Genomic DNA, 14,813 nt, shown 5'->3' on the forward strand with positions numbered 1-14,813 from the left:
AAAGTCGTTCTGAAATTTAATAACTCTTTGGTGTTGAGAAATGGAAAAATGAACGATGATTTGAAGATTGTTCCAACCCTTTAAGCACTCAAGTGTTTGGAAAGATTTCTCTTCTGCGCTCTGAACAACGAGCTGTGACAAGAAAGCGGGTTGAATGCTTTCTCTTTTGCTGGTAACCTATAAGCACTTAAACGTCAATGTTTTATTAGAATGGCGGATTTCTGGTGCTATGATTTTATGAAATCGGCCGATTAATTGATGGTATATACACCTAAGCTACCTAAGTTATATGTAGCCTATAGCTATATATTCATTGGCAATGGTAGGTGGCAATGATAATCTTCCGAAAATTGACGACTTTTAGTAAGTGTGTTTTTATTTAGCACACTCTTCCAAATATAGAATTAAACAGTGAACAATATGACTTATTTAATCTGTAAACGGTCATATAACATAAATATCCTAAAACAAAAAAATAAATTTCGCTATTTTGATTGAAATTAAACTTTGTATACGAGTAACATTTCTGCTATATGACGTCACACACAAACGTCAAATATGATGACGTCATATTGCAAGTTGTCAGTAATAGCATACGTCATTCGTTTTAAATGTTCTTCCCTGATTTGGAAACAGTTGAAGTACAGAAAGCACATTTTTGATGTGCGTAGGACCTCAGTATGATGTCATACATAAACGTAATAAACGATGACGTCAAATTGTGGCTTGTCACACATCAGACAATTATTCAAACGTTATAACAGAAATCCAACGGGTTTACAACGGTCAGAAAAAGCGGGCTCGGAAATCTATAAAACATAAAACAGGACGTCACTAATACGTCACAAAAGCAAACTCGTAGTTGGGTCCATATCAAATTTTGAAGCTAATGTCCATGGGATTATCTTTGCAAAATTTCGAGTTAGTAGGCTTATCATAGTGCGAACAAATATGTCGCTTGTTTCCCTCACTACTACGGACCCGTATGGGGCGGCAAAATGGAGCAAATTTGTTAACATTTCAAACATATGTTGTTGACAGAAACGGTGTTTTTGTTTTGGGGATGGCTTGATTTTTGGGTAAAAAACGACTTTACTTGGCTCGAGTCATGTCATTTTGTTGACTTGTTTACAACTCTGTTTACTGGTATGAACGAACGAAGTCAAAGAGGGTCGGTAAACAGCATACAGATGACAGTATGCAAACATGACGTGGTTGAGCTTCAGTTGCACCAGCGTATGCCAATAAATCCAGAGGTGGGCAGTACCGTGATACATTAGTACCGTCGAATTACGGTACCACTGTACTCTTTAAGAAAGTACTGAATCCCTATATGGAATTACTTTTTTCAAGAAATTTAAGTCGGTCCCGGTACTGTTAAAACGATTACTTCAAGATTTTGTGAAGTACACGTATAAAATCTCATTTTAATTAACACTTAGTATCAATTTTAGCGTTTTTTTTAATCTAAAAATGTCCAATAAAGTCGCAAAGAGTGAGTTCACATATTTTTGACCTGAAGTAGCCTTTACCGGGGTCATGATATCCGCAAATATTGCACTTGAAACAGGATCCGCTATACAAAAAGTACGGGTACCGAAATACTTTTCTGAAATAGTACGGAATACCTTTACCGTCGGTACTTTGAAAGTACCGAGTGCCAACCTCTGAATACATCATATGGGCAAAGTTAAACGTTCTGGCCAAATGACAACTTGTAACTTACCATTTTTGAGATATTAGATTAATTGGAAACTAATTTGGTGCGTAAGAATGTTTCAAAAAACCATTAATCCTTGCTTAAGCAAATATTCTTATACTGACTACATTGAAAATCGACAGTTTCCGCTGAGACAATTTTTTTTTGAAATGTGGTGATGAAACAAATTGCGTCAAACGATGTATAACATTGGTTGTTCCAATTACTGATTGACCGACTTCAACGGAATCGTCAGACAAGATGGTTCGAGCTTAAAACGAGCAGCTTGTTGTACGCTTCGCACTTTTATTCCCATCATTAAACCGCATTCCACACAATCAAAGCCATTCGAGGTTTTACGATTTTTTGTTTTGTTTTTTACACACGCTAATGTCTGACAACACAGGTTTGTCGGCCAGTTTCTTCCACAAAACAACATTTCCACCAAAGCAAGAACGTATGTACAAAACACCCTTTTAAAAAACTTTCACTTAATGTACTGATATTTCAAATTTCAATATCTTGTGGTAGGAATGCCAAACGTTTAATATTTTACAATTTTTTTGAATGTTTTTTTTTCAGTGACAACACTGCAAAATGCAGGTTTTTGGAGCTTAGTAAAATTTTCAGCAGCAAATTTCCTTGTAATGGTGCACGGACAAAAAACAAGTAAACAAACACACAAACCGGCTAACTCCAGACCGCTACAACGAAACAGTTCTTAACGTTTATTATTCCTGGTTGCCACCAACCACAACTGGAACAGCAGCAACTTCGACACTGGCGCCTTGTGGCGGTGGACCTGTTTGGCGTGTCTGGCGAGATGCTGCCACAACCTTGGCCTGGTGTGCTTGCAGAACAGCCACAGCCTCTTCTACTTTTGCTTTAAGCGATTCTCGGGATTCCAACATGTGAAGCAATTCCGAGTTATCAATTTCAAGAAGCATCCCAGTGATCTTCGATGCCAAGTCAGGGTGTGATGATTCGATGAGAGGGTACAAGCGCTCGCCTAAAATTTTGGAAGCAGTGTATTAACATGCCTTGCACGTAATAAACGTTGTATGTCTGCCATTATTTAATTTATTGAAAAACATTGCTTCAAAGTACAACTTAAAATATTCTTAAAATAATTTTAGTTACAGAAACTTGTCAATGTGTTTAACTAAATGACAAACAATAAAAGCACTTATTAAAACTGAAGAAATATGTTATGAATCATACCCAGCATCTGCTTTTGTTCTTGTGGTTGAGCTGCAGCCAGCATACTAGCAGTAAGTGGTTCTTGTCCTTGCACGTGGACAGCCTGCTGTATGCTTGGGTCGGATGGCTGCTGTTGCTGGGGTTGACCTGGTTGGGGATAACCGGTCATGGCTGGATTGCGCACGCTCTGAGTGTACTTGAACGGCTAATAAACCAAAAAAAACAGCGAATGTTATGCAAGTGAATTGTTATAGAAATTGCACATAGAAGTTTGATGTTGCCTAAAAGGTGTGAACCTGCATTGTTGCCACTTGATGTTGGGCCATCATCTGATGGGGGGACGGATGGATTCCTCTCGCAGCAACTGGAGTTGTCATAGGTCGAATGGCTGGACCTGCAGGACCTCTGGGTCCAACATTTCGCATGTCTCCCATCTATAATAGTGTTTATTAAATATTGTTAAAAATAACTATAGTCATTTACATAATTGTAAATGAACTGCATGAAACTATTTGTTACTTTGAAAGAAATACTTTTTCTCTGAAAGGCATTGCAGATGAAGTCAAACAAACCTGAAATTGCGGCTGACTTTGCTGCCACCTAGGTGTTGCTCGCACAAGCTGCGAAGGCATGTATGTCCTCTGGGCTCCTTGGAAGGGCATGAAATATCCACCAGGAGCTCCTGCTGCCTGGAATGACTGACCAATCATTTGACTCGGCTGAAAGAAATAATTTGTTTTAATCCTTAATATGCATTGCTATCGTATAGAGCTGAATGAAAAGCTTTAACTTACAGCAGCGATCCTAACACCCATGTTTGTTGTCATGCGCTGCATGTACTGTGCAGTGAGATGTGCCTTACGATCTTCTCTACGTTGAGCCAAGGCAACATAGAGTGGTTTTGAACCCACTATTCTTCCATTCATCTCTGTAACTGCTTTCGTTGCCTCTTCAGGTGAACTGAAGCAGACAAAACCAAACCCGCGCGACCTCTCACCCTCTGACATAATCTGCAAAAATGTTGAGTGGAGGTGCCATAAAATAAATACTTCTTTAAATTAGAAACAAAATGACTCTGAAATGTGCTATGCTACCTTAGCACTTGTAATGGTGCCGTATTGTGAAAATGCTTCACGCAGATCATCGTCAGTGACGTTGTCATCAAGATTTTTCACATAGAGGTTGACACCTTGAAATCTTTGTATACGCTCTTGTTTTTGTTGCTCGAACTGGCCATGAAGTTCAGCTTGTCGCTCCTGCTTCTTTTGAGCACGACCAACATATAATAGGTCACTGGATCCTTTATTGGAAAACAGACATTCTTAAAAACTTATGTACTTATTCTACCAATACATAACATACTTTTGGTAAAGTAATAAGACATAGTCTAACAAAAACAAAACGAGGCACTGTCTGTGCATTGAAATTAAAAGGTATCATTATTTGTAAACAAGGGTCACAGAATGTAAATATGTAGAAAAACAGTTATATTCAAGCAAAAAACAGTAGTGAACATGATGTCATGCACTAAGAAAACAGCTGTTTGTGCAGTCTACTCTGAAGGAAAAACGTTGATGTGTAACAGGAAACTACTTCAGAAAATAAACAGCTGACGTTTCAAAGGTAATTTGCTCAGAACAATTAACTGAAGGCAGCATACAACATAAAGAAAAATTACCCTCAATTTCTTTTCCATTGAGAGCCTCGACAGCTTTTTGTGCATCTTCGTGTTTCTCAAGAGCAACAAAACCAAAACCACGAGAATTACCATCACGATCTTTCATAACAGCAACACTCTTGACTATTCCGTGTTGCTGTCAAAAATGTTTTACATATTATCAATTTAAATAGTTAAGTATTATCAAAGTAAGTCGAAAACCATGCAATATATAGAAAAATAACTATGAATCCATTAGCACACATGTTTTTACTTCAAACATTTCTTTGAGGGTCTCCTCATCAAGCTTGTCACCAAAATTCTTGATGTAAATATTCGTGAACTGACGAACTCTCTCTCCAAGTTTCTTCATTCTTTCAGATCTTGTCAAAAATTTGCCGACAAACACTTTTTTATCATTAAGCAACATTCCATTCACCTGAAATATAGTTGCAAATATCTTTGATATTCAAACAGACTTTTACTACTTAAAAATAGTTACCAAGATAATCAGTTAGAAGTTTTTACCTTCTCTATTGCTCTCACAGCAGCTTCTTCAGTCTCAAAATGGACAAATCCGTAACCCTTTGATCCATGCTCATTGCAAGAGACCTATAGAAATAAAAAAAAAACATCACAAACCAGTTGACTGTACATTCAGAAATACCAGTATTTGAAAATTTCACCAACCTTGCAGGAAAGAATGTTTCCAAATGCAGAGAAAGTATCAAACAGAGCCTTATTGTCAATGGATTTGTCCAAGTTCTTGATGAAAATGTTTCCCACACCAGATTTACGAAGAGATGGGTCACGTTGGCTCCACATGATGCGAATGGGACGACCCTTAATTGGGTCATAATTCATGGTATCAAGGGCACGCTCAGCTAAAACATAAATCAATATTCTTGTACAATGTAGAAAAAATATAGCCGATAAGAGCTCATAAATATTAGTTCATATTACATTTGTTTCTATGAAAAGTTAAAAGTTATAAATGTTGGCAGATTATCACTTTCAATGATCACGAAAAAAATCAACAGAGCTTCAAAATTTTTTTAGAACTTTACCATCAGCCGGTTGTTGAAAGTTCACGTAAGCATAACCAAGCGATCTTCGGGTTATTACATCACGACAAACCCGAATAGAGAGGACTGGACCAGCCTGAGAGAACTTCTCATACAACATCGCTTCAGTGACATCAGGGTGAAGATCACCGACATACAAAGATGCCATTGGGTAGTTGGAGGTGTTAGAGCTGTTCATCGTTCAAGATAGGCCTATATAAAAAATTAAACCAATGGAACTTTTCCACAAAAGATTGTGTAAATGTATGGCCAATACTATCTGATTTATAGCTAAATTCAAAAATTACGGGTTCAGGCTGTCAAAATAAGTCCACGTGCAAAAATTTATAAATTTTCATGAAGTCGCTACTTCTAGACTTGGGTAGCCCTAATTTTTAAATTTACCAGACCAGCAGTGTAGACTATACGACTTCCTCAAATTCGGTAAGCTAATGGGCCTAACTAGGCTATAGGCTACTTATATAAGCATTCAAAAATCCTATAATTCAACAAAATATTTAAAATAGCCTACTTATAAGAATTTTTTTTAAACAGTGAAACAACTATCGCCAAGACAAACCCATTAGGCTACCTGACAGACCTGATTTTAGGGCAGACCGTATTTTTGTTGATATTGGGGAATATATTCCCCGTGCAAAACCACACTGAAATTTTAGCTGCGCAGACTAATGCGCGTCTTGGCAGGGTATAACGTTTGTGTCGTCGTGGTTTTGTACTTTCGTTTTGTTTTTTTTGATGTTATTCAAATAGAACTTGAGGAAATACGGCAAAAAATTTACCCTACATAAAAATATATCACAAGTAGATTATGTCGTAACTGCTCAATTTTTTCCAAAGCCGAAAAGGAAATTGGTTAACTACGCATTACCAAAGTACAAAATTTATGTCCGCCACGCAGTATACATAGAATGCAGTTTGGATTATTGAAAACCTTTTGGGCAATGGTTTTCAATCATTTTGTCTTGGCAGACCCCCTTTGGTGACCTCAATGTAGTCACCAATCTCTAAAAAGTGTTTTATTTGAAATTTTAGTTTATAGCTTAAATGGCAACCTAATGTTTCATACAGTAGCTTTATTGCTGAGAACAGCATAACTTAAAGTGCATTACGGTTTTTCCTTGTCATGATCTAACACTGAGGTTTTTTTTTGCATTATTTATTTTTTGCCACTGACTGTGGGGAGCGAAAAGTATGTTAAGACAAAACTAAACGTTAATAACGAAAATAAAGGTAAACCCCATTTTGAGATAAATTTGAGTACTTTCTTGATTCAGCCATACTGGGTAATTTTTACAAAACAAAAATACTATTTTTACTACAAGTCTGAAACAACTAGCTACTATTTTCTAGTTTAACTGAGAACACGTGGTTACTTGGCCTTATAATAGCTGTATCCAGCTGCGTTCTCCTATTTTATCTAGGCCTATTTCAATAAGTCACAATAGATCTATGGGTGATACACTACAATAGTTCTGCTATTGTCATAACCTTTTACAAAAAAATATTAAACTGCAAACAATTTTTAAAAATCGTAATTTATCAATCATGTTGCAACTTCAGAAACTTTCGCGGACCACCAATTGAAAACTACTGCTTTAAGGAATAGGCTACCGGTATTCCTATAAAAAAACAATCTAAACACCACTTACCTGTATATTTTTTACGAAGTACGAATATCTTTTAAATATTTTGATGTTTTTTTTAGGCGTTTTTAAACAGTTTTAATTTTTTTTTAGGATTTTTTTGCACAGAGAAAATGTTAAGGAATACAAATATCCTCAACACGCGGCGAACAAGAAAATCTGGCACGAAATGTAGTCTCGCATCAGCACTCTCACATTACGTCATTTGTAATGCGTACTAAACGCAAAGAAATAAAAGACAAAGCATTAATCTCGCACTTTCATTCAGTTATTACATTTTATTAATTTATGATTTCACAACAATAATTTGTTTAATTTTAAAATATGAATACAATTATAATTTTAAGACTGACTAAAACCAGGTTGATTTTAAGCCTGATTTCTGTAAACTGTTTTTCCCAGTACAAGTGACGTTCCTGTCACGGATTGCAAGTAAGAATTTTGTTGACAATTGCGCTGATCACGTGCTACTGGTTCACCAAGTTGGAGTTACTAAAATTAACCCTCTGGCAAATTCTGATATAATTGATGGCTGTAAGCAATTTAATCACTCTATATTTCGTTAAAAGCGCGGTGGGGACGAAAAAACAAGCCAGTTGTTATTAGCATACGTAAATGAATGGAAAAAATGACAAAATCGAAACGGCTTAAAACGTGCTCAAAAATAATTAAGGTGATAATTACTGGTAATGTGTTGTATTGTTTATTTTTCGTCATTAACTAGCACGTCCACTAAACCCATAATTAGTTACACGTTAAACCCACTCTAGCTAGACAAGCCAGAACATTTGAATCATGAGATATAAATCTTTTTAGTTGTCCACAACCCTTTAAATAAGTCAAAATATGATGCTACGTTTCTAGGTAGATTCAACCCACGGACGATTCAACCTAGGACGATTCAACCCCAGACGATTTAACCTAGGACCATTCAAGCCAGGTCGATTCAACCCACAAACGATTCAACCCACGAACGATTCAACCCACGGACAATTTAACCTGTTTACAAAAACATTTACGCAGTTCCGTATCAGGCGAGGATGCCGCTTTTACTGCTGTAGCGGCCGTTGGGTGTTTGTTTGGTTTGTCGCTGGTTGGCGCCCTCGGGACGTTCCCAGCATGTGTTGATTTCTGCACTGCATGTTCGTTTTCACCACGCATTTCGCTTTCTGTTTTGCTTGCGCACACAGGACAGATGATTCGATTAAAGTCTTAAACTAAGATGTTTGTGTTTTAAGTTTTAATATATGAGCGAAGCTAGCTTACAATTGAAACAACAGCCTTCTGAGTCAGGAGTCAGCAACGGATTAACCTAACGACGTACCAGCTTTAGCCTTCGCCATACTGCTATACCAATACACATCTTGTGTTGAAAAGAAAACAAGTTTCTGAATCGTGTTGTAATGAGTAGACCTGCTTAGCAAAAAATAAATAAAGCTTACACATCGATTAAAAGTCAAACCTTAGAAACAACTGTTTGTTGATAAGAATGAACACTGCTTGCAAAAAAGTTTGAAGCAGTAGATCGAACATTTTGAGAATAATTAATATAAGTCGCTAGTCTCCAGTCAATTTATTATTTTGAAAATGAATGAATAAATTTTCCTACAGCAGAGAGAGGGATTCTGTTGGCTATAATTAATTCTGCTTATTTCGTTGTGGTTAGTTTGTACAAACTTTACTATAATCTTTAAGCTTTACTATAATCAACTATGTAACTTTGGCAAAACTCTATATAGAAAGTGGCTTAAAGTTGGAAAATATTGCCAGAAAATAACTATAAAAACTAGCAGATAATATTTGTAGCAGTAAATGCAAAACGAGAGCTGTTTATAACTTAAGGATCACAAAAACACTGCAAGTTATAAGACTGCTATTGCAATTAGGATTGCTAAGGTAGTCTAATCGTGTTTTTACGAATTGTATTTTATATTACTATATACTGGGTTAACACGGTTCAGCCACCATCATAATTTTACGAAATAATTAAGCGTAACAATATCAGGTCATCATGATTTGCAGTCGCTTTATTACGAAACATCCATATTCAAAACAACAATTACTACAAAAAATATTAAAAACTAAATTGATACGAGCACAACAGAAAAGATCAGGAAGTCCACTAAATAATTAATCGTATACAAAGAGACTGTTCTTAAAGGGAAATTTTCCTTATGGGGACTCTTCACAGAAAAGTTACCTAAAGACCTTGACCGCAATATAGCAATATACCTAATCCACCTATACCACTGGCTACAAGTCCACACTGCCACAAGAATACTCTGTTCGTCAGTTAATTCGAGAGTTGAATCGTCGGTGGGTTGAATCGTCCGTGGGTTGAACCGTCGGTGGGTTGAACCGTCCGTGAGTTGAATCTTCCGTGGGTTGAACCATGCGTGGGTTGAACCGTCCGTGAGTTGAACCGTTCGTGGGTTGAAAGGTCCGTGGGTGGAATCGTCCATGAGTTGAATCGTCCGACCACCGATACTACGTCAAACTGGGTTTAATTAATTGTTATCATGAGCAAAGGCGTTCTAATTTGCTACCATTTTACAAGGTGATTAACGAATAAGTCCGCCGATTTATCGAGTTTGACGCCTTGCTTTCAAGCCTATGCAATTTAAACACAAAATTAACTTTATTTAAAATTATGAATTAACACTACGGAATTGAGACGGTGGTCAGGTAATTGTACCAACACGAGATCACATCCACATGGGATCAGGGGCGTACCAAGGGTTTTCAGTGCCGGGGACAGAGGCCGTATTTGCGCCCTTACGTTTCAAAATAAATAAGAAAAACAAACACCAAAGGAGCGAACTATAATGGAATTTGTTTAATTTCCGCGTTTGACCACCCCGTCCAAAATGGGTGAATGGCAAATTATGAAATGTTTTGTAATATTCATACGTACAGTAATAGCTGACAATTTAGGGTGTACAAGTTCAAAACGCCGTATAAAACGATTTTGATGGCGCGTTACCATATAGGCTACATATACGGTGTAAGTTCAGTGAGGGGATCACTTTGACAAACGATGAAAAGCGAAGTCCGCCAGTGGAAATCAAAACGCCAAGAATTTTTCTCAAGACAGAGCGTCTTTTTTGTGTCATATGTGCAACGCACACACAAACTCTTGCTTGTTCCTCTTTTTAGACATATAAACGCAACGAAATTTATTGAAACTTCCTTAAGGACATAAAATTGGACGGTTTTAGAAGGTATATACTGTTACACAAATGCATTAAACCTAAACCAGTTTTTAAGGTTTGGCCGTTGCTAAGAAAATTTAAGAGACCTCAACTTTTCAAGACTAACTGCTAATTTTCTGCAATACAGTTGTAAATTAACAAGACCGTTTTGGTCCCTCAAAATATTTGAAAACCATTGACTAAACATTATTGGACAGTGAACTCGTTCACATGGTTAAATTGTAATTAAATATCTTTGCATACAGTAGAACAGATTAAAAATTTCAAATTATTGAAAAGCAAGAAATCCTCTAAACAGAAACGAAGTACAACAGAACGGTCTAAAAGTCAGTTTTATGTCATCATGGAAATTGTTGTTAGGCTTCCTTAATCGTGAATTTGACAGTGACTGAAGTGGCCTACAATAGGAATTTAATCAAAGGTCCAATGAGACAAAATGAGCCAGAGGAACCAATGAGACAAAAGCATATTTCACCATCTCCTGCTTCTGCATCAGTTGTTTGCGACTTGAAAACGACATATGTTATAAGCCTTCCGCTATACTACAATGAAGTGTTAATGTCTTAGCCTAGAAAGTTATCACAATGTCCTGCAAGTATGGGATAAAAGGAAGTTTTTTAGAAAGCACAAGAAATTTAATTTCGATCACTGGAGATGGTTTTAAAGTAATAAATTTTCGCAGGAAATAAAAGCACAGCAACTAAGGAATAGAATAGGACAAGTTATGTGAAGCTTCTTGTTAGATAATCCGCAGCGGAGGGTTTTGAAGAAAAGTGCTGGCCATAGCGGTACCTTTGAGCCATGGGTTCTCTTTAATGTACTTTAAGCTTAATATTTACTTATAGACATCTCGCTCTTCATCTCTCCTATAAATAAGGGCATTACATGTGTCGCAAAACATGAAATCCTTAAGATTTTATTTGCACCTATCCCTGTTGCAACTCCGCAAAAATTGTTTTAAATCATTATGTTTACTGTGGACTTATCACGCGTTGATTCCCGTGTTGTTTGTCGTTTACAAACATTGTTTTGTCATGAGACGATTGTTGTTATTGTTTAACTAGTTAATACACGAAATGGAGCGTGAGTCCCATACCTCTGGTTTATTGGTCCCGGAGGGGTGGAATCTATGAGCCAAAAATCATAATTAAAAATTCCAACTTAAGATTTATACAAACCTACGGTAACTTGAACATAGATGGTATTTCAAGCCATATTAAAATTTAGCTTATACAGTCGAATCCGCTTAATTCGGACACCGGATAACCCGGACAACCGCTTTATTCGGCCAAAATGCTCAGGAACGGAACAAAAGTAAAAATTGAACGTAAAAAACTCCTGTTAATTCGGACAATTCTCCGCTTAATTCGGACACAGGTTCGCAATTCCTATCGTTAGGTTATGACACAATAAACAGTACTTTGTTCGTTTTACCACAAGATGTAATTGCATTATGAGTGATTATGGTGAAACAATCACGATTCATGCTGTAACAATCGACAATGAACTCATATTAGGCCGTGCAGGCTTCATAGTCGCATAGTCATAGTCATTGTGTTACACAGTAATATACAGTATTTGTTGAATCGTTTGGTATCGAAATACTGTAAGCAATACAACTAACCTGAAGGTATAACTCTTGTGCGTTTTATGCGATCAGTGCCAATTACTGCAGTATAGCGCAGCTGCAATTCATTTATTACGCAACATTACAGTATTTTAAATGCGTAGTTTGCCTTTACGCATGACCATGAAACGAACAATTAATTTTCCGCTTAATTCGGCCAAAAGTGAGCGGAACCAAAGTGTCCGAATTAAGTGGAGTCGACTGTAGGTATAAATAATTATAACATTTAATTCCGGTGTCATGGTAAATTTGTTCCGGGCATTGTAATGTAGTTGTTTGGTTTACTCAGCGTAATCTTTCCTTTCCAAAACCTCGGATTCAGAAAAAATTCAGAAGGTTACAAACTTAACGTACGAACTGATTGGGAATACAGTAGCTTACAAGGTTTTTCAATTCGAAAAATTGAGTTTGCCAGGTCATGCGACATTTTTTACGTCAATCTGCCCGGAAAAAATTTGGTACGACACTGGCTCGCAGGTCCTAACCTTCACTACGTCAAACAGAGTTACACTTACCGATAAATGTATTTCATTTATCCCTAATATTTTTGGGGGATCTTGCTCGAATTTGAGACCGACAAGTGGACATCGAACTAGCTCGTGTTCTCCTAAACGCATTCAATACATGTTTTAACCCTATAGTAGTATAGTACTTTAGCTGAATTTCTGCAAAAAGGCTTCAAAAACTTAATGGAAACGATCTTGTTTATTATGCCCTATCGATGGATGAGTTTCGGTGCTTGAGCAAGGCCTTTTGCAAACCATCGCGGTAATACTCGAGACAACGGGCTTTATGGCAACAATGAACTTCTGTTACACATGCTCTCCTCAAAACCTGATGCCATTCATAGCAATCACAGCAAGACACTTCACAGCAAAGTTCAGAGCATATTTTATTTACGACACACGGGGTCGCTGTTGTTGCTGCTGCTGTTGACCACCCGGTCTGAAGCGAGGAGGTGGCGTCCTGTCCTTACGAGCTAACCTCGATCGATTCTTGACCAACCTTTGAAAAATGAAACATAATTTGTGTTACCACCTAGAGGTCACTAATATGCTTCTTGGTTGACATTGCTATATCAGATATAAAATAATAACTTGAGCTAGATCAGTATAAAATAATGTCATAATTGGCCTGGTAACAAGGTGTAAAGATAAATTGAGGGTACTGAGTTGATTTGATATCCATAGATAACAGTGCCTTTATTGTGATATCATAATTTCATGAGGTAATACGTTGAACAGGGGCGTAGCAGCCACTTCTTCTGTGCATATTTTTTGAACCTTAGCGCCTTTTCAATTGTTGAAAACTTTGTGTACATACAGTATTAGATATTACATATATGTTAATCTTGATGCGATGACGACGCCTTTTTGAAAAGCCGTAACTGAAAAACCTGGTTACATCTCTGTTAGAATTGGGAGCAAAAGCAGACAAAAAAGTTACCTTAAATGGATGGCTGCTGAAACGCTGTAATAGACTTTGTAATACATCTTTGGCAGAGCATAATTTTCATAGACACTTGCGTCTCCCAAATCACGCATACCTGCAGCATCCACAATGTTCCTGGAAATGATATAAAATGGCTTGTCAACACATTTTACTTTAAACAAATATATCTTCAAAACAAACTTTAAAAATAGCAATTCTCAGAATCGGAAAATGACATTGTCTCTGAGTTCAATGAAAACATGTTTTACTTGTTGAAGATATCCTCATTCAACACTGACTTCGGTTTAACCTTGTTGTAACACTTAATCAAACTGATAATAAATTCCATGAGAAGAAAAAGAAAGTGTGTAAAATGTGAATTGCATTGACTAACTACTGTTAGGACTTCATTGAAAGGCCATGATTATGGCAGTAATCAAGTTAACAGAACCAATTTTGTAACCTTAGAAAAAAAGTTCAATTTCCCTCTATGGTGTGTCACATAACATTTATGTAGAATTACAAACAACTTTACCGGATTTTTTATCACACACTACATGTCAGATTTTTACTTGATTGTTTGAACAATATACACACAAGCATGTATACACTAGTTAAGAGTTCGCAAAGTGCAGATACTATCATATATATGCAACATGAATTTAAAATAGCACTTAGTTAAACCAGCACGAAAACGAGTGAAATATAAGATTTTTGTTTTCATACACTGGTGCTAGACTGCAGAGCATGGTCATTTTCAGGAAGTCCTTGTGTGTGCCAAACAACCCAAAATAACAAATGCCGGTGCCCGAAAATGCTTGGCTTGGAAGTGCACAATTACACAGTTTTTATTAAATCGATTGAAAATTTGAGTACAGATATTTCGCCCGTATGGTTAAGTGCAAAATCATGCATCTAAAAATGCACCCCTGTAACTCATGGAAAACAGTATTGACTGTGTCTTTGCCCAAAGCATGGCACTTTTTGCCGAGATATCAGAAGTGCAAACTAGTGCATTTTACAGTCACTAGCCTAATCACAAAATCTATGTTTTAAGGACATTCAAGTGCAACAAGCACTAACCCAGAGATTTTAACCACTTTTTTTAATCTCGATCCCAGGATTCTGGCCCTGTAAAAAATGCTGCCCAACTAGTGAATCACCTTAACAGTTTTTACTGGATGCCCTTGGGCATCCTGGCTTTGTAAAAAATGTGTGCTACTTTGAAAAGTTGGATGCTCAACTGTGGCATATTAAGC

General features: G+C 36.9%; 2 protein-coding genes across 4 annotated transcripts in view; both read right to left on the reverse strand.

Moving 5' to 3' along the window:
- LOC143459565 (small ribosomal subunit protein eS26-like) overlaps nt 1-14,813 on the reverse strand; it is an 85,489-nt gene that overhangs the window by 67,689 nt on the left and 2,987 nt on the right. For 2 of the 3 annotated variants that reach the window (XM_076956796.1, XM_076956781.1), the window contains exons 3-4: nt 13,570-13,689; nt 13,008-13,128 (exon numbers count right to left, since the gene is read on the reverse strand). In XM_076956796.1, coding sequence (XP_076812911.1) covers nt 13,020-13,128; nt 13,570-13,689 — 229 coding nt within the window. In that variant the 3' untranslated portion in view covers nt 13,008-13,019. Of the gene's footprint in view, nt 1-13,002; nt 13,129-13,569; nt 13,690-14,813 lie in introns of those variants that run through there. The other variant, XM_076956789.1, reaches the window with a different exon arrangement.
- Nucleotides 1,986-7,454, reverse strand: LOC143450762 (polyadenylate-binding protein 1-like). Its single transcript, XM_076951440.1, has 12 exons — nt 7,291-7,454; nt 5,624-5,833; nt 5,247-5,440; nt 5,085-5,168; nt 4,831-4,995; nt 4,578-4,713; nt 3,994-4,199; nt 3,694-3,909; nt 3,472-3,618; nt 3,196-3,333; nt 2,921-3,104; nt 1,986-2,708 (listed from the first exon to the last, which is right to left on the reverse strand). The coding sequence occupies exons 2-12, from the start codon at nt 5,817-5,819 to the stop codon at nt 2,431-2,433; spliced, it is 1,944 nt and encodes a 647-aa protein (XP_076807555.1). The 5' UTR covers nt 5,820-5,833; nt 7,291-7,454; the 3' UTR covers nt 1,986-2,430.

The sequence above is a fragment of the Clavelina lepadiformis genome, chromosome 1, assembly GCF_947623445.1.
Source record: "Clavelina lepadiformis chromosome 1, kaClaLepa1.1, whole genome shotgun sequence".
NCBI lineage: Eukaryota > Metazoa > Chordata > Ascidiacea > Aplousobranchia > Clavelinidae > Clavelina > Clavelina lepadiformis.